Raw genomic sequence first — 26,567 nt, 5'->3', positions numbered from 1 at the left:
GCATTATTTCATTCTATTTTTATGGCTGAGTAACATTCCATTGTATACATGTACTACATCTTCTTTATCCATTCATCTGTCAATGGACACTTAGGTTACTTCCCTGTCCTGGCTATTGTAAATACAGCTGCAATGAACATTGGGGTGCATGTATCTTTTCAAATTATGGTTTTCTCCAGATATATGCCCAGGAGTGGGATTGCTAGATAATATGGTAGTTCTATATTTAGTTTTTTAAGGAACCTCCATACTGTTCTCCGTAGAGGCTGTACCAATTTACGTTCCCACCTACAGTGTAGGAGGATTCCCTTTTCGCCACACCCTCTCCAGCATTTATTGTTTGTAAATAGATTTTTTTGATGATGGCCATTCTGACTGGTATGAGGTGATACCTCATTGTAGTTTTGATTTGCATTTCTCTAATAATTAGTGATGTTGAGCATCTTTTCATGTACTTTTTGGTCATCTGTATGTCTTCTTTCTAGGTGTGCCTTGAAAAACATAACTGGGCCAAATTCTTTGGGGAAAGAGCGAGCATAGCAAAGTTCTACAGGTTCCCTTACTTTCAGGACTTCTTGCCTGCTCACATGCCTTGTGACTCTTGGAGACTGATATAAGTAGTGGTTCCCACATTATTTGACCACAGGATATGTGTTCCCATATACGTCAAAGACTAGGATTTTATAAAGTATACCTCAGGAAATGCTTCTCTGGGAACCCAATCCTTACCCTTTGCTTTCTGCCCAAGACTCCAGGGAGAGTTTTTAACAATAAGAAAGAACAGGAAACTGTGTTCTTGGCTTCAGTGCTGGACTCTCCCTTCAGGTAAAGACTTACACCAGAGAGATTAGCAGCTCTTAAGACAAAAGAGTGTGTAAAGTGTAATGGTTGGAATAACACAAACCTAAGTTTGTGTCCTTGCTCCACAATTTACTAACCGTATGACTTCAAGTCAGTCATCCTTTCTAAACCTTGGTTTCTTAATCTGTAAAATGGGGATACTCCACACTGCTGGCTCCATCACCAGCACAAGCCTGAGAAGGAGATATTATTATTCTCTCATAGAGAGAAGGTGAGGCGTTTATCATGGGTCACCCAGTAAGTGACAGAGCCAGGATCTGAGCAGAGGACTGTCCACCATAACCCTATTTTGGAGGCTTATGGTGAGAAATAAATGAGTTGAATGCAAGTAGAGGACGTGGTATGTTGCCTAGTACATAGTAAATGCCCAGTGGAGGCTCTTCTTATTACAATGAGGCAAAAGTGTCACAACATTTCATTTGCACCCCATTTTTTACTCCAGTTTTTTTATTTTAAGAGAGAGGGAGAAGGAGACAGGGAGAGAGAGAGAGAGAGAAAGCGCAAACATTCTGACTTGGAAGGGAACTTGTGCTTTGAAGCTGACAAGTATAATTTGTCTTGAGACTGCCAAGCTCTTGGGCTGAGCCTTCATATTGGAAAAAAAGAGACAAGTGAGATTAATCTGGGGCCTTCATTACTTACTCCATCTGGCCTGGCTTTGGCACGGCCCCTTCCCTCTACAAACCGATTACTCCTTCAAAAGCCTCAGCAGAGTGGCCGCTAATGGGTTCTGACATGGCAGGAATGGCACTCACACAGCACAGAGATAAGGGCTCCAGCCTCAGAGCCAAAATACTTCCAGCGCTATGGCCCAGCCGCTCCACCACGAAAGAAATGAACTGAAAAGGAGCCAGGGCCTTTGGGTCAGGGTGGCTCTCAGGATTCCAGGGAACACCTGGTTCCCCACAGTAGGGAGTGGCAGAAGCAAGGCTCACGTGGATGAGTGACATGGGTTATCTGACTGGGGTGTGTTCCGGTGTCCACGGGAACTTCTTAACCTGGCTCCATAGTCACACTGGGGATAGGTAGGTGCTTCGGGGAAGTGAAGAAGGTTGTTGTTTTTAGGCCTTTGCCAGTAAAAACCTGCTGAGGAGGACTTCTTATCTTTTCTCCCTGTGCACATGGCTGCCCCGGGGTGGTGGGAGGGGGACAAGGAAGGGAACCGATGTTCACTGAGCACCTACTGTGCTCCAGGCAGGGCGCCAGGCAGTCTCCACACTGCTGGCTCCATCACCAGCACAAGCCTGAGAAGGAGATACTACTATTCTCTCATTGGGAGGAGGTAAGGCGTTTATCCTGGGTCATCCAGTGAGTGACAGAGCCAGGATCTGAGCAGAGGACTGTCCACCTGTGGGTCTACATTGGTAGTTGGGCTATTTTGCACCCTCAGTAGCAGCCTCTGGATTGGAGAGAAATTATGAATAGGGAGAATCTTCCACAGCCTCAGGAGGTACCAACTCTGTGACTTGAAGTCTTCTCTCCTGGGAGATTGTAGAGCATAAGGGAAGCCTTTGGGCCACCCTGAGAAAGATGGAGTTCTTGAACAGAGGAACCAAACCAGAGCAATCAGTCGATCAATCAAGATTGTTTATCTTGGATTGGGGGACAGCCAGGCTCTGAAACAAAGGCTCTGCTACTGAGCTGCTTTGAACATGCAGCTCTTTGAAAGGGCCATGAGCTTTGGCTTCTGGGGCACTGGGTGTCAAGGCCAAGCCCAGGAGCTCCCACGGCCTCAGAGAAGTGTTTGGGAGGCTTGAGGAGCCAAAGACTGTACAACACTGCCCTCTCCTGGGAACAAGGTCCATCTGGTCTGGCCAGGCAGAAATCTAGCTCAGAATGAATACCTGACTAAATTACATGTTAGTTTCTCTGCTTCCCCCAGGGAGCCTTCAGTGATCACATTATGAATCTGGACTGCCAGTGTTTATTTATTAGTTAACAAAACCCACAGAGATGGAAAGTATGGGCTTCCAAGTCAAACACTGACCTATTCATTTCACTTTTTTTCATTCAACAAATATTTACGGGGTACCTATTTTGTGCCAAACACTGTGCTAGGCATTGAATGCACAATGATGATCCAGGCATATGGTTCCTAACTTCATGAATTTTCTAGTCCCATGGAAAGGATGGGCTATAAACAAGGAATTGTCTTATTGCAAACAAGGAATTTGTGCATTATTACTGTGACAAGTGTTTAGAAGGAAAAGCACAGGATGCTGTAGGAGTACATAATGTGGAAGGGGAGAGGAGGACCCTGGCCTGGTCAGTCAGTCGGGAAAGCCTTCCCTAAGGACATGCTCTATATGCAGACACCTGAAGGATGTGTAGGAATTAGCAAAGCAAAGTGATTTAGGAGAACAACATGTGTGAAGGCCCTGATACAGGAAGGAGCCTGGTGCATTTGAAGAACTAAAAGAAGCTCTGTATTGACGGGCCATCAAGGGAGAGCAAAAGAGTGGTGTGAGGTGAGGCTGCGGAAGTAGGCAGCCAACAGGTCACACAGGGCCTTGGAATGCCATGTTAAGGATTTGGCCCTTTATCGGTCAAGTCTCTTTTTGTTACACATGACAAGACCTAATGCAAACTAGTTTAAGTTGAAAAGGCAATTTATTGGTTCATATAATTGGAAAATCTGGCATTAAAGCTTCAGGTATGGCTGAATCCAGGAGTTCAGATAGTATCATCAAGACTTCCTTTTCAATGAATTAGTTATCTTTGCTTGTTTCTGCGTTTGTTATTAGTTCTAATTTTCTCTTGCACTGACATATTCTGTCCATCTGGTAGGAAAATAGGCTGATATTCCAGGCCTATATCTTTACAACCTATAATCCAAAAGGAAGAGAAAGTTACCCCTCTATCTCCATTTTGAAAAGAAAAATCGGGGAAAAACTCTAACTGGCTCAGCTTTGGTCACATGCTGGAACCATTAGACTCACTGGACCAATCACTATGTCCATAGGGAGGCAGTATAATGATCAGCCTAACCTGGGCCACGTTCCTACCACTGTAGCTAGAATGAGGGTGGAGGGTGAATAAAGGAAAAGGGGAGGCACCATGACTGACAGACGTAGGGCCATATGGAATATGGGAGGAGACTTCCCCCAAAGAAAAGTGGTGCTGATTATAGAAGGGAAATGGGAAAAAATGTGGGATATACAAAAACATTGGCAAAACAAAATCATAATTAACAAAAAGCTATGCGACTGAAAGTTTGTATGCAAGTGAAAAACAAGATAAGGTGTATTTTTTTGAAAGATCACACTGGCTATTGTAAGACTGGAATGGAAGGAAAAGGGTAGAAGCAGAAGGGACTTCAGATTCTAGGCCAACTGAAACACCTCCCAGCTACCTGGAAATTATCTAGAAATGCTCAATAAATCATAGCAAATATCCTTTTAAATGCACAGTAGTACTTGCAGGAAAGTACGAGAAATCCTCTCGGGGGCAATGACAAGGAGGAAACTGAAAAATAAGTGTTAAGTGAGTACCTGAATCTGCTTTCCCTTGGAAGTTCTTCCAGTCTTAGATAACCAAGAGACTTATGTTTTAACAGCCGCATGGGGAAAGGAGAGAGGGTCTCAGGCCTAAATGAGATGGGCATTAGATCTGAGAACCTTCCTACTCGTGCCCATACCCCACATAAAGCTGGGAATTTCAGTGAATGGTGAAATAATGAACCAGGGGAAAAAATGCACCCACCATCAAGGAGAGAGAATAAGAAAGTATTTGCATCTTGGCCTGGCCTCTGGGTAGAAAAAAAGCCATCCCCTTTGAGAGTGTATAGATACGAGTCTTCTCATGGGTTTGGGGTTGAAATTTATTCTGCTGGCGTGGTCCTGAAATCTTCAACTTTAAAGGGATTCCAAACAAGTCAAACCCAGCGGGGTACCTGGAAGAAACAAACACAAATTTCTCTAGAGACCCTCAATCTAGGATGCACCCGGAGAAATTCCACTGAACATGTGCTCACCATCCCATGCTGAGGTTTTCAGCCATCTTTTTTCCCCTGTGATGACCACATGGGCCGTTAGCTGGCCAGTGGCCACTGGAGCATCCTGACCCCTTCCCAATCTGCTTCTGACCTTCCTAGTGTCTGTCCTCATGGTTCCTCTTCCTGCCTATGGCTGAACTGAACCCACTATAGCCCTGATCTTTGCATCATTTCTCTGGTTTGGAACTTCTGTCTTCTTCTCAACCTAGTCTGGGGTTTCCTTTAGTTATGAAGCCCCTGACTGCCCCCCAGTGACAGTTTTTCTCCACCTCTTAGGCCCAGCCTGGCTTTGAGATCTTACACACTGGCATGACCCCATGTGCACTATGCCCCTCTCAGTTTGTTCTGACCCTGCTTGCTGGACAAAGACAGAGGGAACAGGAGAAAAGGAGAAATGAACCAGGACAGGCTCTGGGTTGGTCTTCATCCCAGTCTGTGGCATCTCGTGGAGGTAGTGTGGCCTGGGCTCCTCCTGACACAGAGCCCCTTTGCCCTCTTGCTGACCAGGCCCGAGTCAGATGGTGGGTGTGGGAGTCTCTCCTGACTCCGCCCCCCAACTGAGGAGTGCCCAGACAGTGCTCCAGAACCTGAATTCCTTCCCACACCATGGCCTGTGGCAGTGAGGCTGGCAACACAGAACACTGGCACAGAGTTCTGAGGTGGAAATCAAATAACTATCTGACTCAAAACAGATCCAACACAGCAGTCTTTGTGAGAAGAGAAAAGCCACCAGCAGGCCAGAAACACTAAGGGAGTGGGCTGCCAGCTGCACCCTGTCCTGCAGCCCCACAGTGAGGAGGAAAGGCCCACTCACCTGCTGTCCTGAGAGACAAGGGCCTTGACAGCCCTGACAGGCCAGGAGAATAAGCACACCCAACCCTCAAGGCAGCCCTCAAGGTGTGGAGGAGGGTGACAATGGGCCCCATGAGCTCATGCATGGGGATGTGCTTTGCTAACAGCACTGGGTAGAAACTGGCTCAGGCCCTGGGATGTGCACCCGCGCAGGCACCTTGGACCCACCATTCCCGCAGCTCTCCGTGCACATATACCTCTACCTAGTGCCCGTTGCAGGGAATTGCTGTTGTTGGTTTAATTACCTTTGTTCTTGACTAGCACGTGATCTCCAACGTAATGTGGTGGCTGGCACATAGCATGGGCTCAAGGAATGTTAGGTGCCCTACATACAAACGGATTCTGTTCTGAGAGTCCGTTTGTAAGTGCGATTTGTTCTTAAGTCCAACAAAGTTAGCCTAGGCACCCAACTAACACAATTGACTATATAGTACTGTACTGTAATAGGTTTATAGTACTTTTCACACAAATAATACATAAACATCAAACAAACATGGAAAATAAAGAAAACATTTTTAATCTTACAGTGCAGTACCTTGAAAAGTACAGTAGTACAGTACAACAGCTGGCATCCAGGGGCTGGTATCGAGTGAACAGGCAAGAAGAGTCACTGACTGGAGGAGGGAGAGGAGGTGGGAGATGGTAGAGCTGAAGGATCGTCAGCGATAGGAGACAGAGGGCAAGCTGCAATTTCACTTACAGCTTATGTGATTGGACATGCAAACACACGTTCACATCTTTGGAAGTTCACAACTTGAAGATTTGTATGTAGGGGACTTGCTGTAAATGCATTATAGATCTCCATTTTCTTGCTGCAGACAGAGGATGTTAGACCCTATCTCTAAAGGACTTTCCTTTGCATACAATTTAGAAGTGCAGACTCAGAGACTGAGGACACGAGTGCAGTCTGGCTCCACCACCCACTGTCTTGGACTTGCAGCAAGTTTTTTAACCTCCTTGTCTTCCATCTGTAAAATGGGCATGTTACAGTAATCATCTCGTGGGGGTGTTATGAAGGTGAAGTGAGGTCACTTTTGCAAAGCACTTAGCACCCTGCCAGGTCCATAGTGGGCACTCAGCAAACGTCAGACTCTGAGCTTATTTAGTGTCTACATATATTTATTTCATAATTCATTTGCACATTCAGTCATTCATTTAATCATCACAGTGGATTCAGGGCATTGTGAAGACAAAAATGAACAGAAAGTCTTCACACTGGAGGACTTCATAGTTTAGGGGCATTTGCTTTGTGTTAAAATAAGAGCTCTACAGACACAAAATGCCATATATTATACAATTCCATGTATATGAAATGTCCAGATGGGGCAAATCCATAGAAACAGAAAGTAGATTTGTGGTTGCCAGGGGCTGAAGGGAGGGGAGAATTGGGAGTGGCTCTAGTGGGTACCAGTTTTTTTAGGGGCAAAGATGTTTTAGAATTGAATAGTGGCAATGGTTACACAACCTGCACAACCTTGTGAATACACAGAAACCAATGTACACTTTAAAAGGGAGAATTTCATGTATGTGAGTTATAACAATTTTTTAAAGGGCTCTAGAGTCTAACTGCTTGCTACTTATAGCTACTGGACCTTGGAGAAGTTACACAACGTCTCTGGGCCTCAGTTTACTCATCAGTAAAATGGGGATAATAATCACCATCTGGTGGAATACTGGGGAAAACAGCTCAGTCACCACGCTGACTTTACCAGTGTTATTTTAATTTATAAGATCACACAATAGTTCCAAATTGCCAACCAGACAAGAGTAAGATCCATTAAAAAATTAATTAAATAAAAAATAAACTTTTATAAACATACTGCTTGGGTTTTGTCACATCACACATCACATGATCTGCAGAAAACTTCCAGAGTATTTGGAACCTATACCATTCCATGACTTAAGCTTTTCCAAAGGAAAGCAAACAAGGGCTTGACTCGAGGATCTGAAACTTTTTACTCTAAAGTTCAAATTTTCAAGAGGAAAGCATCTGGGCAGTAAAAAAGAACCCCTTCTTGAACTAACAGCAACTTGAATTAATATTTCAAGACAAATAATTTTCAGCCATATTTAATCAACTTTTTCTCCACATTCCCTGGAACGGTACCTGGCATAAGGCAAGTACTCACTGTTAGCTCTGATTATTACACTACGGGAATTTCTCTGCAAAGGATGTGAATAAATTAAATATGAATGAAATAAATGCTGAAGAAACATGAAAAAAAGAGGGACCAACTAATGGTGGAAAGGAGTTGTAGGTCAGAGCATCTTATTCGTTCATTCATTGGTGAGTAGCAACATTGGCTAAGATGAAATATGATGCAAACTATTATATACAGGATGGATATACAACAAGGTCCTACTGTATAGCACAGGGAACTATCTTCAATATCCTGTGATAGACCATAATGGAAAAGAATATGAAAAATAATGTATATATGTGTATAACTGAATCACTTTGCTATACAGCAGAAGTTAACACAACATTGTAAATGAACTATACTTCAATACAATTTTTTTTTAAAAGATGAAATCTGATTAAGAGTAAGGACTTGACTGTGTTTTATCTGAGACCTGTCACTTGTTAGCACTGTGACCTCGAGCAAGTTACCTAAACATTCTGCACCTTTGCTTTTTCATGTAGAAAATGGGAATAAAAATCTTCCATTGCTGTGAGCATTACATGAGTAACATAAATTGTCCAATTAAAAAAATAAAATCCTGACAGCCTAGTGGAATGGGGCTCACAGCCAGATTCAAGTTGCCTTGAGATAATAAGAAATGTGACTTTTTCTGGCCCATCTGAGTTCATGGACTCACTACACATTTACTGAGCCCCTACAGTGGGCCAGACATTGAACTAGACCCTGTGGATACAATGCAAGACATCATTTTTCTCCTTCAGAGACTATTGTAAGGAGTATGAAGCGTTGTGTTCATCTGAAGGAGAGGGTCTGTCTTACTCCTGGCTAGGTAGATTGAGCAAATTTGTTCTTGTCTTACCTCAGATTCCCAAGAGAGAGCCTGATCATTCCAGCTTATCTTTTGGAACCAAGCCGTAGGTCAGAGGTGATAAGTTGTTGACAGGCCAGTGGATTGGCTGCCCTTGAGTCAGGTGCTCACCCCTGGTCTAATCAGCTGTGGCCAGGAAATCTGAGGGTGGATCATGTTCAAGTCATGGCCATATCCTCCTCCCCAGCAGAAGCTAGTTTCCCTTAGAAGGGGAATTGGGTGGAGCAGACAGTGTGACATTAGCATAACAGGGAAAATTTTTCCAACAGATGTAACAGCACATGCAAAGTCAGACCAGTGTGGAAAAGTATGAGATATTTGGGGAACTGTGAGGGTGGAGGGTGGAGAAGTTGGAGTGTGATTGGAGATAAAACTGGAAAGGGAGGCTGGGGAAGAGCAGCTGGGGTGAACATCGTCCCCTTTCTCTGGAAGTCAGGACATTCTTTCACTGCAGGGCAGGAGTGATGGTGGTAAACATCATTATCCCATAAACGCTCACTGTGGTCCCAGTCTGGGTCAGAGATCACAGTGGGCACTAGAGTGGGAACCCCTGCCACTGTTGTCAGAGGTCCCCTCCCCACCCACCCCCCAAAAAGACATTTTGAAGGCAACCCTTCATTTGCTGGAAACTGCTATATAATAGGACATAAATCTGCCTTGAGCATGGAGGTGGGAGCATAAACATGAACTTAGGGGCCCTGAGAGGAACTGCTCTTATGATGCCAAGCACTTCCCTAGCACAACAACCAGGCTAGACTGGTTCAGGGAGACTGCACAGATGCGGCAGACCCCCAGGTCTTTCCTGCCTTCTGTAATCAGCCACGTTGCAAGGGGCTCTCTCCTGATAACACTTGGAACCCCTGAACCTGGGCTTCTGTGCAGACTAGGCTTGACTTCTCCCCAAGTATCAGTTGTGTAAATATCTCCCTACCACCACCACCCATCTGTCAGAAACATAATATCAAATTATACATCAAATTTTATCATCAGTTCGTCTTGCTAAAATCATCATTTAAAAAATTAGATCTGAATAAAATTTTATTTCCCAAAGGAAGTAATTGAGGCCTTGTTTCTTCTTCTAGGTTTTACTTGACTGTTATAATCTGATCAACTCTGGTTTAAATCTCTGTTCCACCACTGGCTAACTTTAACCTCAGGCAAATTACTTAATCTCTTGGCCTCCATTTCCTCATCTGTAAAATGGAACTAATAATACCCACCTTTAGGGTTATGATAAGGATTCAATGACATGGTGTATATAAAGTGATTAAATGGTATCTGGTACCAAAAAGGTGATCAATACATATTAGTAGTAGTGGTGGCTTGTATGATTTGGGGCAAATAATCTGATTGCAAAATGTCATATTTACTGCAAATCTACCTATTTGACAGCACTGTTGTGAAGATTAAATTAAAGAGGCGAGTTGAGTGCTTTGAAAGTGCCGTACAGCTTTAGGAATCATGAAGTCAGACACGGGGAACTGTTACAGGCGAGGCTGCAAAGTGGCAGATGGAAAAAGCCGAAGTGTAGAAAAAAGCTGGGGCCGTGAACTTAAACTACTGAAATCAATCTTTAATTCACTTCTGAGTTTAAAAATATCTGTACAACTATTTTATTAATATGTTTTGTACTATTTCTGAAATCAATTGTGATTTATCTCATTTAATAGTAACTACTAATTGTCTGTATATTGGGCACATATTTTTTATCAATTTACAGATTGGCTGGTCTATTTTCAAATAGGCTTTCACACCCACAAATGTTAATTAAACATTTGTGAAAGAAAGTAGGAATATTCCTCAGAAGTAGCAAATAAGTTTTCATTGACATTCCCACTACCATTGATTAATATATCTCGTCCAGTGCATTGTATTGGGGTGTCTGGGGCCCTATCTGGACTTAGTAGAAATAGTGCTGCAATTGATTAGTTATGTCTGTCATGGGCATGAGAATGTGAAATAATAGCACATGTCTATACTTAGAAAATTGACAAATGGATGCTCTTGGTGAAAATAATTTCAAGATTAAATTCATTCTCCTGCCCACCTGACTCAGAATGGTATATTTAGCAGTGGGAGGGGGTGGAATATTTGAGTATTATGACAGATTGTGTTTTCCATAAGATGGCTACAGAGCTTCCAGCTCACGTGCTCTTCTGCAATGTGACCTTGCCACTCCTCCAAGAGGTAGAGTGTAATGCCCCGTCCCTTCAATCTTGGCTGGCCTGAGTGGGTCATAACCAATTGGATATAGCAGAAGTGAGGCTGCCTGACTCCCGAAGCTAGGTAGGAAAGGAATCCCAGCTTCTGCCTGGCTCTCTTGGCATACCTGCTCTTGGGAAGCTTCCTCTGGGAAGCCAGCACCGTGCTGTAAGAAAAGCAAGCTACACAGGAGATCATGTGCAGGTCAAGCTGTCGACATTCCCAGCTGAACCCAGCCTTCAATTCTGAGAGGCTCCAGATGATTCCTGCCCATGGCCTTTGAGTCATTCCCAGCTGTTCTGGCCTTCCCAGGTAAGGGCTCAGACGTCGTGGAGCAGAGACAAGCTATCTCCTCTGTGTCTGCCTTCCTGACCCACAGAATCTGTGAGCATAAAAATATCATGCAAAAGTTTAACACCACTAGATTTGGGGTGCTTTGTTACACAGCAATGGTAAACCAGAAGAAGCATCCCAAACACCGAGGGTGGGTGCTGGTGGCGGGTCTGCTTTTTCCTTCATCTTGATTGTGAGAATCTGCACAGGACAGGAAAACTCTCAAAGTTTCCATTCCTTTATCTGGGATAATAATAGCCTTCCTATCACAGTACAAAAATGAAGTCAGAAACCAATAGAGACTGAGCTTTTATGAGACAGAGTGTTTATGAAACAACACCGTCCTGAAGAGCAAACGATTGCTACTCTTGACTAGCCTTTCCGTCGACTGGAGAGTGGCACTCTGAATCACGAAAGACGTGCCTTTGGGAAAATAGTTATTATCCCACTTCCACAAATCCAACTTAATGGATCTAGGTAGAACTTTCACATTTGGTAAAAACCAAACCAAAGCCCTCAAAAATTCCCACATGACAAGCAGACATGAGACATACTCTTGCTGGCGGTGACCTCACTTCTCTTAGATAATGACACGCCAAGTTGTGGGACTGCTTCTTGCCCCTGATAATAAGAATGGAGAAGAGCCTCTCAGCCTCCCAGAAGTACATGCTGTGTGCCCTTCCAGTGCGAGGCCCAGGGCCAGCCTGCCCACCTAGTCCCATCATGACTGCCCTTCCGAGAACCTGCTTGAGGTGGGGCTTTGGGGCTTGGGCCTGCCTCTGTTGAGTCTATTCCTTAAAGAAAAATAACTCCTTTTGGATTCAGGCTAAGTTGGTAGAATCCTCCTCCAGCTATACCCCCAATTAACTTTTGTAGCAATGGGAGATAAAATACTTTTTAACATGTAAATCTAGTTTTATTCAAAGTGACCAAGATACGTATCTCCCATCTCCTGCCAGCATCCCCCCGCACCCCGACCCTCTGTCCTGGGTGCTTCTCCCCTTCAGCCTCTAAAGCTTTAGGAAAGAGTTCTTGGCTAGCCAGTCACTAGCTGCAAAAGTTGGTCAACTCACTGGTCACCTGTAAAATGAAGCTAATCATACCTCACAGGTTGGGGAGGTCACGGCATAAGGAAACACTCTGCCATGCAACAAACATTTCATTCACTCTTTTTTTTTTAAACATTTTTATTGGAGTATAATTGCTTTACAATGGTGTGTTAGTTTCTGCTGTATAACAAAGTGAATCAGTTATACATATGTTCCCATATCTCTTCCCTCTTGCGTCTCCCTCCCTTCCACCCTCCCTATCCCATCCCTCTAGGTGGTCACAAACCACCAAGCTGATCTCCCTGTGCTATGCAGCTGCTTCCCACTAGCTATCTATTTTACGTTTCATAGTGTATATATGTCCATGCCACTCTCTCACTTCGTCCCAGCTTACCCTTCCCCCTCCCCATATCCTCAAGTCTATTCTCTAGTAGGTCTGTGTTTTTATTCCTGTCTTGCCCCTAGGTTCTTCATGACATTTTTTTTTCTTAGATTCCATATATATGTGTTAGCATACGGTATTTGTTTTTCTCTTACTTCACTCTGTATGACAGACTCTAGGTCCATCCACCTCACTACAAATAACTCAATTTCGTTGCTTTTTATGGCTAATATTCCATTGTGTATATGTGCCACATCTTCTTTATCCATTCATCTGTTGATGGACACCTAGGTTGCTTCCATGTCCTGGCTATTGTAAATAGAGCTGCCATGAACATTTTGGTACATGACTCTTTTTGAATTATGGTTTTCTCAGGGTATATGCCCAGTAGTGGGATTGCTAGGTCGTATGGTAGTTCTATTTTTAGTTTTTTAACGAACCTCCATACTGTTCTCCATAGTAGTTGTATCAATTTACATTCCCACCAACAGTGCAGGAGGGTTCCCTTTTCTCCACACCCTCTCCAGCATTTATTGTTTGTAGGTTTTTTGATGATGGCCATTCTGACCAGTGTGAGATGCACTCTTTAAAAAAAACGTTTATTGAACTTTTACGATGTGGCAGGCATGGGGCTAGACCCTGGGTAAACATTGGTGAAAAAGGCAGCCCCTGCCTTCTGGGAGTTCCAGGGCAGTAGGAGAAATGGAAAATAAACAGGTAGAGTGCAATAAGTGCTGTGAAGAGGATGCTGCTACGGGAACACTAGAAAAAGCTCCCAAGCCAGAGATTGGAAGCTCAGAAGCTTCTGAGGCCTGAGGAAGGAGTAGGAGTTGGGGAATATGGGGGAGGGTGGGGCGGAGGAGAAGGGTGATGCAAGCAGGTCCGAAGGCCTGGAGACAAGGGAGCACGGTATTTCCAGAGAACTGCAGGTGGTTTCACGTGGCTGAAGCATCCAACATAAAGCAGAAGGTAGAAGAGGAGCGGGGGGTGGGATGGGAAGCGGCAGGCAAGTTTGCATGGGTCTTGTAGGCTACATAAGGCATTGGAGAAAGAGCACTTGAAGGAGTCAGCGTTGGAAAGAGCACTTAGCCAGTGATGAGAATAGCGGATGAGAGGGGACAAGAATGAAGGCCAGGGGCCGTGAGGAGGCCTCTGCTGTAACCCAGGATGCAATGATTCTGTGCATGAGCTGCTACTCATTTCCAACTCCTTTTGCTGGGGGTTCAGAACATAGAAAGATGAAGGGTGTGTCTTTTACATATTATGTTTTCTGGAAGATTCTAACACAGTAAGGCCACGTTCTGTCCGATGAGTAAACAGGAAATGCAGTAGAAGCAGCGTGGGATGAGCTCTGAGGCAGAGGGGGCAGAAGGCCCCAGGCCCCAGAGCTGGCCTCCCGGGCACTGCAGTGAGCTCGGCCTTTGCTGTCATCCTCCATGAGGCAGGGCCCACCCCCTGGAAGCCCCGCCATTCCCTGGGCCTGAGGAACATCCCTGAACAGGAACCTCCTTCTCTGAAATCAGAGCTGAATGTCAAGAGGGAGGGGAAAAGTTGAAATTTCAGAGTTGGGGCCCAGACAGTTGAAACCCAATTATCTCGCTGTAGTCCTCACCACACCCTAAAGAAAACAGGCCTGACTCACGGACCACATCAATCCTGGGAGGCAGGGAAGCTTGGCTGTGCGCTGCTGGCCGGCGTCTCAGGGTTCCGTCTCCCTGCACGCCTGGGGGCACGTGTTGGGGTGTCTCTCTAGAGGCCACAGAGGGAGGAAGGGCAGCCCATACCCTAGCCCATCCCACTGCTCCACGGCCCCAGACACCTCCCTCTTCCTCCTTTGAGCTAACAGCTCCCAAACCTATAGCCAAGTGGATCAGGGAAAGCAGCTCAGTTATGATCAGGTTTGAGGAGGAAATTCTTGAAGCCGCTCCAGGGGCCATAGACCCAGATCTGTGTGCAGCTGATTCAACAGATGGGGGGTGCAGCAAAGGGTCATGGAAAATGAGCGAGATTCAGGGTCAAAATTCCACTTCTACCACATGGTAGCTGAAAACCCGGGGCAAATTACTTAAGCTTCTGTTGAGTTTCAGTTGCCTCAGCTCTAAAACGGGCACAAGAATGTCTTGCTTGGAGGGTTACTGGAAACCATCTTCTGAAACAGAAGAGGTGCTTGGAAAATTTGGATTCTAACAGCATGTGTTGCCTATACAACTCCTAAGGCACTTATCCTACACAGCCTTTCTTTCTTTTTTTTTTTTTTTTATTGAAGTATAGTTGATTTACAGTGCTCTGCCAATCTCTGCTGTACAGCAAAGTGTCTCAGATATACACATCTATATATTCTTTTTTTTAATATTCTTTTCCATTATGGTTTATCCCAGGGTATTGAATATAGTTCCCTGTGCTATACAGTAGGACCTTGTTGTTTAGCCATTCTAAATGTAATAGTTTGCATCTACCAACCCCAAGCTCCCAGTCCATCCCTCTCCCTCCCCCGCTCCTCCTTGGCAACCACAAGTCTGTTCTCTATGTCTATGAGTCCTACACAGCCTTCTATTTGTGTGGGACTCCATTCTCCTAGCTAGTCTCACAGGCAGCTGGAGGGCAGCAAGTGTGTTTCACATCCTTTCCTTCCCAAGGCATCTCACACTTAAGGTGGTCAATACGTGTTTCCTGGCTGACTGATACACCCAGGTATCCATATCCCCAGGGTAGGGGTTGGACAACAATGCCAAAATTAATAGAGTTTCTGGCACCCAAGGCATCACCCTTTAATCACCAAAATACAGGGGCATTTGCACGCCTTTCTTCCACCTGTTAGAAGTAGTTGAGAAGTAGCCAGTTAGTACTAGAGGCAATACAAAGCATTGGTAAACCATGCAGGACTAGGGCTGCCCCGCCGGGCGGGGTACATGCCACCACCCTCCCGTGGTGCGAGCTTCGGTGATGAGCTGAACCTCATCTCTAAAGCGGGGATATTCAGAGTACTTACCTCATAGTTATTGGGAGCATTTACAGAGTATATGGAAAGCACTCAGCACAGCGCCTGGCATAGGATTAATGTTCAGCAAGTATTCGTCTTCACCTCATCATTGTCAAAGCTCAGTTCGGTTTGCTGGGCTGGACTCCCCGGTTAAATGGCAACACTGGAAATCTCACCCCAGATAAAGACCCTGCCACCTGGAATGGGGATTCCACCCTGGGTCGGGGAGGGGTGCAGAGCTGGGCTGTCTCTCTGGAACAGTCCACACGGCAGGTGACTATGGGAAGTGCCTTCCAAACCATAAAATGCATTTCAAATATTTGTTTTATAGTTTTTGTTTTTCTGATTCTTTAAAATCTAGAAACAATATTGTAAACATAATCCTAGTTCCCATTTATCTGATAACCTACCATGAATAAGATGCTGTGCCCATGGCTTTTCACAGACTTACTTGCTTTGTATTCTCAATGACCCTACAAAGTTAGAACTATTTTTCAAGCCCATTTTAAAGATAAGGAGAATGACATTCCAAGATCACTCAAGGTCTCAAGTGGTATTCAAACTCAGGTCTGTTGGCTCCCAGGACTATGCTTTTAACTACTAAGTTACGCTCGTGGACTGAATATAGTCTAAGATGAATAAGATGCCAACGGGCTCAAGATTTCCAGCCAAATGCCAGAAATCCTGCTCTCAGATTCCGAGAGTTCCGTTTCTGTCCCCTCAACAGGCAGGGTGGCATCTCAGCACCGCAAGGCACAAGACGGTGCTTTGCTATTTCAGGTCTCCTGAAAACTATCTTCCTTTTCCTTGTTCCAAGTTAACCATGTCGAGGTTAATTTATCCACCTCAGAAGGAGCCAGGGCCCAGCTGACCCTGCTAAGATTTGAAATTATAGTTCTTGAGTCAAATTTTAAACCAAGCACAGAGAACATTTTTTTTCTAGCTAGGACATCCAAACAAAATACAATACCACCCACCCCCTCTAAAAAAATCTGGTTTCTTTCTGAAATCAAAAGAGCGTTTTGTAGGAAAGAAAAAAGACAGATAGAAATAGTAGCTTATTTTGCTTTAATATCCCAAAATATTTGTGTGAATGGGACTACGCTGCAGAACAAGGCAGAACTCTGTAGACAAGCACGTCTCACTCTGAGGAAAGAACTGATTGGAGAGAAGGCACCAGAAACTGCATTTTGCTGGATTATATGTAAACAGTAAATGGGGGGAAAGGCTCACAAAGGAGAAAGGAACTTGCGCTGTCATTTCACAGGTGGATCCTAAGGATGGAAATTAGCCTCATGAGCTGATGCTCGACCTCCATCTTCCACTGTAGTGTAAACAGGACCTGGTGCTAAGGAGACAAACACCCAAACACCAGTGGTGCACGAGGACACAAAAAGGAACTGACGGTAGTATAAGCCCGTGGGTCCCTTTTTTTCTCTTTCCCGCATGGCTCCTACGGGCATATCAATGGGCAATGCCTTGGAATTGTACCATTTGTCAATGACTGGTTAGTGGAAAAACCGCATCCTAAAAAGCCTGGGTGAATACACTTTGTTTCTGTTCATGCTCTTCAATCAGATGACTCGGAGGGCCTGGGGTGGAGGGATGTACCGCATCTGGCCTGTCTTCTTAGGTGATAACAGTGGGTGCAGTGCGTCCTGTCCTTTCCTGGAGATGGGATAACTTCAGGGCAATAGAAATAAGGGGGGCCAACATGACCTGAGGGAGACACAAAGAGAAAAACCTTTGCCATCACTTTCTCTAGATACGGATCCATAGCTCCAGCCCTGAGTAGGCCTCGAGCTCCAGACCCATGTCTGACTACTCTGATACCCATGTCTGACTACTCTGATCATGTCTGACTCCAGACCCATGTCTGACTACTCCGATAACCCAAAGGCTCCTCAAACTCTGTAAGTCTAAAAACAAAGACATGTTCTTTCTTCACAAAAAAACCCAGTTCCAGCATTCCCTATTTCAGTCAATGATCTATTACATAAAGCAAATGAATGACTAGGAGTCATTCTTGACACCTTCCTCCCTCATATTCCTGTTGTCCAACCCACCAGCAGCCTAAGTGACTTATCTTCTACCTCTCTCCCATTGTCACCCAGTTCTCTCCATCCCAGTGCCACAGCTCTCGCTAAACCAAGTCCTCCCTCTTACCTGGAACAACTGTGCTTCCACATCCGCTTCTGCATCCTCCTATTTGTTTCCCACACTCTACCCAAAGAACTCTTTTCAAAATACACCGCCCTCCCATCTACCTCTCACTTAAGGGAAAAAAAGAATGCTGCTGTTGCTTGAATAAATAAATATTCTAATATTAAAAAAAGAAAACTATGTATCTAGTTGAACTGCCCATTTTATAGATGAGGAAACTGATACCCAAAGAAGTGAAGTGATTTAGCCAAGTGATTCAAGGGCAGAGCCAAAAGTAGTACATTTTCTATTGACCACTGTGGCTTTCCCTCGTCTAAATCTCTACCAACTCATTACACCTGGAAGAAAGTTGGAGAACCACTGCACGCACTGACATACCACTTGCCATCCCCCTTGGGGCTCCAACAGTCCCAATGAAGTGCTGAGGCTGAGGCCCAGGGGAAAGGCACGTCCCCAGATAGAATGGTGGTACGCCTGGGCATGAGGGCACCTTGCATCCTTCAGGGCCCTCCCACTTCCTGAGGACTATGGTTCAGACGAAACAACTCTCACTCATTCTTTGTATTTACCATGTGTCAGGTATTACGACAGAGAAACACAACTTCCTTCCTCTTTTGCTCTTGTGCTATTATTCTGTGAATCTACAACGTAGACACCATCGCCTTTGATTTTAGTTTTAGGGATGTCTCAACACCACAGCAATCTGGCGATAACTGGAGCTAATGCCTGGCCACTGGAAAAACTGTAAACTTGAAGCACCCTTTCATTTCTCTCTTTTTGTAATAAAAACAGTTGTAAGAGCCACTTTTCCTCAAAAGCTAGTTCCATATGTCAGGCAGTGTTCAGAATTTTGCCTTCATTATCTCCTTAAATCCCGGTGACAACTCTGTGAGGTAAGTAGCATTCTGCCATTTTACAGACAAAGAAACCAAAGCTCAGAACATTGAAAAGACTTACCCAGGGACACACAGTTATAAAGGAACTGAATTTAAAACAAGATCTAACTCCAAAATGGGTTAGAGAGATCAAAATCACTATGCCAGGGGTTTCCAAATGAGTTTCACAGGATTCTAATTAGGTGTCAGAAGGAAAAAGGCTTTGTGGGAGAAGAGACATGGCGAACTGGCATATGTACTGCAAGTCTGCTCCGAGCTTTAAGGCGAGGTGTGTGTTGTGAGCTGCTAAGACGGGGCTAACGTACCCCAGCACTTCCTAAACTGGTTTTGGCTCTGGAGCTCTGGTTGGGGAGCAGTTTCCAAAACAAGGAACACCCGTGGGGAAACTCTCCCCTGTGCGTCCCTGCTTCCCCATTTGGGTGGTTGGCCTCCAAGTTCTCTGTTCCACCTCTGGTTCCTAGGGCCCCTCCTCACTCTAACATACCTCTGGAGACACTCTGGGTGGGGCTGGGACCCCAAAATACAGGTTGCAAGTCCGAAGACTCTCCCATAAAGACCTTTCTTTCTGGGCCACGAAACAGTCTCTCCCTGCCTACCCCCTAGCCCTGACCAAATCTAGAGCCAGTGTACGTTCTGCCAGGGCAGGTGATGAGACCAAGCAAAGTGGCAAATAATCAGTGACAGACCAGAATACCAGATCAGGGGCTGGTCTGAAAGATTAGTTCTCTTGAATCTGCCACTTAACCAGGCGTGTGAACCTATTAACTATTATTTAACCTTTCTGAGCCTCCGTTTCCTTATCTGTAGAAGGGGTATTAGTAGATAAGAATAACAGATTTGAGAATGAAATGAGTATATCCACTTGGGTAATGGGTTTAGAACAGAGCTTGGTGAATAGAAAATGCTCAGATAATTATTAGCTATTATTGCTTTCTGATGCACTGAAGAAGACGTGGAGGAAATTGAGCCCACCTGTCTGATCATTTGAGAAACGGGTTGTGATGACAGGCGCAATGGAGCCACTACCCTTCCCTCCAACAGAAAGAACTAGCCGGGGCGCAGGGCCTGGGCATTACCTGGGGGTCCTGGTAGATCTTGGCGATGTCCTTCTCATAGCTGTCGACGTACAGTCGAACGGTGGCGCCTGCACTCCCGGTGCCGCTCAGTCGAAAGATGATGCGAGAACCGTCTGCAAAAATGAGCCGCAAGCCCTGGGAAAGGTAACAGAGTTTCTTTTTTCCTCACATGCTGGAAGAAAGATTGAAGGCTGACAAATTATGAGGGGTCTATTTGGAGATCTAATTTCATCCGTACTTGATCAGTTGGAGGATTAGATCCTTGAGAAACGGCCACAGTTGAGCCCCGTGAGTCTGCCCTCGGTCAGCCTGTCACTGCATCCAGCCAATGGGGGTTGGGCTCATGGGGGAGAAACATCCCCAGGGTCAGGCGGGAGACAGGATCCTGGGGAGGCTGGCTGACACAAGCCCTGCCCTCTCCATCCCGCTTCCCTGTGATTTATGGACTAACCATTCCAGTTTGAAGCCTAATAAATAAGTTAATAAATAAATAAGCTGCTAGGTACGGAAATCCGATTTCCAAATCAGGAGGGAAACACGGACAGAATGGGCTGAAACCAGAGCAGAGGAGGTTTCAGGTGAAACAGAGGAAGAACTCTTTGCAAAACACTGATGGAGAGCCTCAGAGTAGAACAGGGGGCCATGTGCCCCAAATGGCAGAGGCCAGCTATTCCGACCTATTGAGCCAGATCCAGTGGTCAGTCTCCACCAGTGCCTGATGACTCAGAGCAGGGCCCATGTGGGGGCAATGCCAAGCCCCGCCCCTCTATCTCCTGCCCTCCCCCTTCCCTCTCTGGCCGCATCTCTTGTCCTCAATAATCTTGATTCAGGGAAAAAAGGCTGGGGACTCTTGAGGTAAGAAGGCTGAGCAAGACAGTTATCTGAAGACCCTTCAGTCTTGATGAGGCTGTCAATTCTTCCATAAAAAGAACTTTGCCTAAAGCTGATGGCCTACCAAAAGGAAAGGTACTACCTCTCATCTACTATTTGTCACCAGACCCAACCCAGGGTTTAATCATGCCACTCAGCACTGAAGACAGCGGATGAAATACACAGAGTACATTCCCACTTAGTCAACATGGGGAGGATACAGTTAATACCCGTTTACCATTTCCTGCTCTCTAGACACATACCAGGGTTGGCCTCCGTCTCCCACAACTTTCAACTTGAAGCCTCTTAAATTTTTTTCACTTGACTGCAGATGCTATATCTACTTCAGAAGATTTTCCCCCCTCCCCGGTCTTCCATCTAAATGCTCAGACTTTCTGATTATAAAACGTGGAGCTGCTGACTTCCTCCTCTGAGCACAGAGCACAGGGCCCGTCCCATGCATACCTCAGCATCCCGCCTCTCTCCTGGTACATGCCGGATGCGGCGCAGAGTCGGGGTTTACTTTGCCTAAGGGTCTGTTCTCTCTCTGAAGCCTCACCACAAAATCTTCTGCTCTGCTCTGCGCCCCCCGGACCCCACCCTCCGCTTTCCTACACCCACCCTCTCCTCAATCCCAGGCCTCTCTTTTTCTAATTATCTCAGACATCATTTACGATCATCCATACTAGACCCAAAGTTCTCACAGATGGTGAAAAAGCATAAGGAAGAAAAGCCACGGGGCCAGAAGTTTGACAAAGGGAGATTCCAGGCACTGAGGGTCACTGTGGCCATGCTCCATCCACTCGTCCACTACCTGCTCTCCAGAGAGAGACTTTAAATAAGTCCTGCAGCCCAATTCCTTCAAAGCTTGCTGGATGCCTTGAGAAGGACCCAGCCAAAAATCTGGGTCTGGATCAGAAAAAAAGCTAACTGGACAGCTATAGCATAATATTACCTCCCTCTTTATTATCTTTGTTTCTAAGTTATGAGTCCATTCTGTGACAACAACAACAGAACCAGAGGAGAGAGGAGCCTGAGCCCGGGTGTTAGTGAGAAGGGCTGACCCAGCCTGCACCCTGGGCGCCTGGTGCCCAGTGAGGGAAACGCTAACAGTTCTGTACATATCCAGACACGGTCCAGGGTCTCAACTGTGATGTCCTCCTACGCGCTGCTGTGTTAGGGTCAGCTGCGAGTCACGTGCTACAGGTAATAACAGTGAATGTTTCTAAGTCTGTAAATGGCTTGTCTGTTTTTTTCTTCTTTTTTAGAAATCAGAACATATCACAGAAATGTCTATGAAGAGGCTACTCTCATGCCACGCCGGCATCTGCTACAAGCTCTTGAGAGAGAAGAAGCAGGTTGAGGTCTAAGGCAGCAGTTCTCCATCTTTTTAAGATTCTAGGGCTCTTTTCTGCACACACTCACAACATGACCTCTTGCATAGAATCCTGGAGAATGTAAAAAGTCTTTCTGGAGCCTACACTAAGAATCCCAGAATGAGGGCATAGGGGTGTACGTAGAATCAGGGCAAAAACCATGTTCCCTACAAGTACCTGTGCAAATCATGTGTGACTCAGCAGAAAGCCACTTGAGAAAACAGGGCAGCAAAGGACAAATGACCAAGAAGCCTTTTTCTTTTTTCTCTTGAGATTTCAGAGATGAAGCTCCGAGGCTTCTCTCCCACATCGCACATACGTCCGTTCCTACCTGATTTCTTGAAACACTTCCATCCACCGGATCATTGTATTCAAAGTTATCAATTTTCACCACAGTGTAAACTTTATCTCCCACTGGGAACTGTTTCCCCACGAAGGAGCGATCAGAGATCAGGGCCTCCAAGTCCTTCATCATTTTGTTTGCGCCCTCGGCTTCCACCTCCTCGTAATCATACCTGGAAGAAATCACAAAGTTGAGGCCTGCGGGCTGACTTCAGATCACACCAACTTATATCACCACTTTCTACAGCCTTTGTTTGGCCCTCCCCCAAACCATCTAACTTCAGAAGAAGCTGGCAAAAATATGAGCGTGTCATTCTCTGGGGATGGAGCAGACGAGGGATGAAAAGAAGGGTTTGGAGGGTTTCAGGAAAGGGTTAGGAGCTTCTGAATAAGCAGAAAACTCCCATCTTGGCTCTTCTACAGAATAAAGCTCTTAGAAGCTTCAAAGGCTTTTGAGAGAGATTATCTAACATTTAATCACCACATCCTGAGGATGTAGAAACAAAAGCAACGTTATCTGCATAAATGCACACGTGACTCAGGCACTGCTCTTCCAAACTGCTGGAGCTTCTATGGGATAAATGCCGGGAAGGCTCCCAGTCTGGGACCTGCCTGAGGCTGCTGAGATTTTGGATAAGGAGAGTTCCAGTCTCCACAGGAGCTTCCTCAAGTAAGGCCAATTCTTTTTTTTTTTTTTTCCGGTACGCGGGCCTCTCACTACTGCGGCCCCTCCTGTTGCGTTGCAACAGGCTCCAGATGCGCAGCCCCAGCGGCCATGGCCCACGGGCGCAGCCGCTCCGCGGCATGCAGGATCCTCCCGGACTGGGGCACGAACCCGCGTCCCCTGCATCGACAGGTGGACTCCCAACCACTGCGCCACCAGGGAAGCCCAAGGCCAATTCTTCATTGACTAAATGAAGGAGCCAAGCCCTAACTCTTTTTTTTTTTTTAAGCCCTAACTCTTTACACCTGAAATGCCTCCCTCCTCTCAGTGAGAGTGGATTCCGGTCCACAGCATTCACCCTGACAGAGGAGGCCTGGTGTGGATGCAAAAGGGCCAAGAAAAAAAAGTCCATCACAAATGAAATTCTATGACTGTTACTTTTCCTCCAAGAATTGTTCTTGGCTTCTTTCTTATGAGGTTAAAGACTCTTACAGGTGGCTTTTCCTGTCCTAGTGGCACACACCCTCTTGAGAGCGTTCTTTTTTAGAGGCTCAAGATAGCAGAGTCTATATTTATTTGCAATATTGAAACAAATATGATATGCGCAAGCAGACACCTCTGAGACATGAGAAATACCAGGGGATTAAGGCCAACTATTCTGGCTCCAGGATTCTATGAATCAAGGACAGCAGTCCCCTTAATCCTGAAGTCAGCTCTTTCCCCCAGTTAAAATGATAAACAGCAAAAAATTACAACCAGGTGTTTGTGCTTTACATCTGTGACCTTTGGGTGTTTGAGGGAAATGTTCTATAAATCCTAGGCACAGAAGGGTATAATGGAAAGAATCTGGGCTTTGGAATCAGAATGAGCTATGAACCCAGCCTTTATTGGTTACTAACTGTGCAACTATGGGAAAGCTGCTTCATGTCTTAGAACCTCAGCTGCCTTATCAATAACTGTTTTCGAAGCTGATGTGAAACAATGCATGCAAAAAGCACTTTTGTTAAATAAATGGAGGGTATAATGGAGTCTTAACTAACCATAAATTCAGTTTCTGAGGACTTTATTTGTAATACTTGGTGAGCAGTTATTTGAAATGAATAAAAATGTGTTAAGATAGTTTTTAGATGGAGACTCCTAACTGATTCAAGAGTGACCCTCTCTGAACAAACCCTCCTAACCTTATTCCATTCTGGTTACTTTTCATTTGTTAACTCATTCATTTATCTATTCAAAGCATATTTACACAATGTCACTATGACATATGAGTGTTTGGTGATACCATGGATTACAAAAACAGATATGGTCCTGCCTTCATGATCCTTTAGGCTCTAGAGAGTTCATGACTGCTGTTCTAAATTACCAGATTTTTCTGGTTCTTAGAAAGTAGAGATTCTTGCATTGGTTACCAGGGCTACTGTGTGGTACCACGTGGCAGTTACTACTTATACCTTCCACAAAAAATAACCTGAGGGAGAAAGATAGCAATATACTTGTCCAAAGTCAAAAAAAGGATTCTGATTAAGGAGGCCAAGTTCCTGAAGGCTGAATTCTTTTCCTGACTATCCAAAGATCATGGACCATTAAATCTGTGACATATTTTAAAAATTCTCTAGTCTAACTCACCTATTTTATAGAGAAGGCAACTGAGGCTCAGAGAAATAACACCTTTGTATTTCTTACATAAATAATTTATTTAATATGCTTTTCCTCATATTTATTTTCCATAATTAGAATAGTGAGGTTCAGGAAAAAAATTATTAGATTTTTACACTTACTGTGGGAAAGGCAAATTGAAATTAGTGAAAAGTACAACTGGAAAAAAATGTTAATGCTTCTTAAAAATAGAAGTACGGGGCTTCCCTGGTGGCGCAGTGGTTGAGAGTCCGCCTGCCGATGCAGGGGACATGGGCTCGTGCCCCGGTCCGGGAAGATCCCACATGCCGCGGAGCGGCTGGGCCTGTGAGCCAGGGCCACAGGGCCTGTGCGTCCGGAGCCTGTGCTCCACAACGGGAGAAGCCACAACAGTGAGAGGCCAGCGTACCGCAAAAAAACAAACAAACAAACAAAAAAAACCATAGAAGTATGTATGGTAAAGAAGACTTACTAACTAGTCTAAGTATTTTGTCCACTGATGAATCCCAGTGCTTGGCAGAAAGTAGGTACACAGTCAATATATATTGAATCAATGAATGAAGTATTGATAACTACACAGCCTTTGGGGACCTATTTTAATGAGTCAGAAAAGTTGATTTAGACTAAGTATAATTGTTTCCATAATTTCAGAAAAAGTTTCCATACTTTCAGTGTCCCAGAGTTTATAGAACACTTTCAGACTCATATTTCATTTAATCCAGTCAATAGCTAGACTGTTATTTCCATTTCTACAAATGAGAAAACTGAGTACAGAAAGAGGTTAAATGACTTCCCAATCTACTAGGGGGCAGAAATAAAATTCTAATCCGTTCTTCTGAATCCAAATCCAATGTTATTATCATGTCCACCTGATAGGTACATTTAAAAGGCTGACAAAACATTCATTCTTTTGAATATGTTAACTAAAAGTTTTAAGCCTCGTTCTTTACGACTAACATAAAAGTTGACTTCATCTTGACCCTGACTGAATTATATTAAAAATCCTCAGTTGATAGAGGCTGAAGGAACTGAGGTTTTATTATCACTTAAGACAGGAAGTAAAACATTTGTACACATGAGAATTCTCTCTATCTACTTCCCCATGCTACCTCTGTACGCAGCCAGGCTGTGGCTTACCTGGTGAAGAAATTCCGGCCATACTTTTGCCAGTGATCTTTGAGGATGTCCTCCACACTCTGTTTGCGGGTAGCTAGGATAGAGAGCCAAGCAAGGACAGCCCAGAGTCCGTCTTTCTCACGGATGTGGTCAGAACCTGGTCGGGGGACAGCATGCGGCTGTGAGAAACGTGACTTCTCCAAAATATTTGGGAATAAACTCCTCAACAGTATATAACTCAACCAAAAAAGTCATAAAACTTTACTGAGGAACTTGAATACATGGAAGAAACCACGTATTGAATAAAGCCACATACTATTGAAAAGAAAGTGATGCTTCCCGAAGTAATTTTAGAAATTTAAGGCAAATGCCAATAAAAATGTCAGCAGAATAATTTGGTGGAACTTGATGTATCAATTATGAAGTATGAATGTGAGTGGAAAAAACAAAAGAACATGACCACTGTGAATTTTTAATAACTAAAATAGTCTGGTAGCTTAACGGAACAAAAGAGAGCACCCAGAAATAGACCCAAACACATATGAGACTTGAATAAATGATAAAGGTGTCACTTTAAGGCTGTAGGAAAGAATGGATTACTTTTTTTTTTTTTTTTGCAGTACGTGTTGTGGCCTCTCCCGTTGTGGAACACAGGCTCCAGACGCGCAGGCTCAGCGGCCATGGCTCACGGGCCCAGCCGCTCCGCGGCATGTGGGATCTTCCCGGACCGGGTCACGAACCCGTATCCCCTGAATCGGCAGGCG

General features: G+C 44.8%; 1 protein-coding gene across 2 annotated transcripts in view; it reads right to left on the bottom strand.

Moving 5' to 3' along the window:
- Positions 1-13,243: 13,243 nt before the first annotated feature.
- Positions 13,244-26,567, bottom strand: part of PGM1 (phosphoglucomutase 1) — a 61,768-nt gene continuing 48,444 nt past the window's right edge. For both annotated transcript variants that reach the window (XM_079922373.1, XM_079922374.1), the window contains exons 8-11: positions 25,825-25,960; positions 22,378-22,561; positions 19,801-19,935; positions 13,244-17,384 (exon numbers count right to left, since the gene is read on the bottom strand). In XM_079922373.1, the coding sequence (XP_079778499.1) occupies positions 17,295-17,384; positions 19,801-19,935; positions 22,378-22,561; positions 25,825-25,960 (545 nt within the window). In that variant the 3' untranslated portion in view covers positions 13,244-17,294. The remainder of the gene's footprint in view (positions 17,385-19,800; positions 19,936-22,377; positions 22,562-25,824; positions 25,961-26,567) is intronic.

The sequence above is a fragment of the Stenella coeruleoalba genome, assembly GCF_951394435.1.
Source record: "Stenella coeruleoalba genome assembly, chromosome: 1".
In the NCBI taxonomy this organism is placed as follows: Eukaryota; Metazoa; Chordata; class Mammalia; order Artiodactyla; family Delphinidae; genus Stenella; species Stenella coeruleoalba.
Note: the sequence above shows the minus strand (reverse complement) of the source record. Positions and strands in the feature narration are given on the sequence as shown.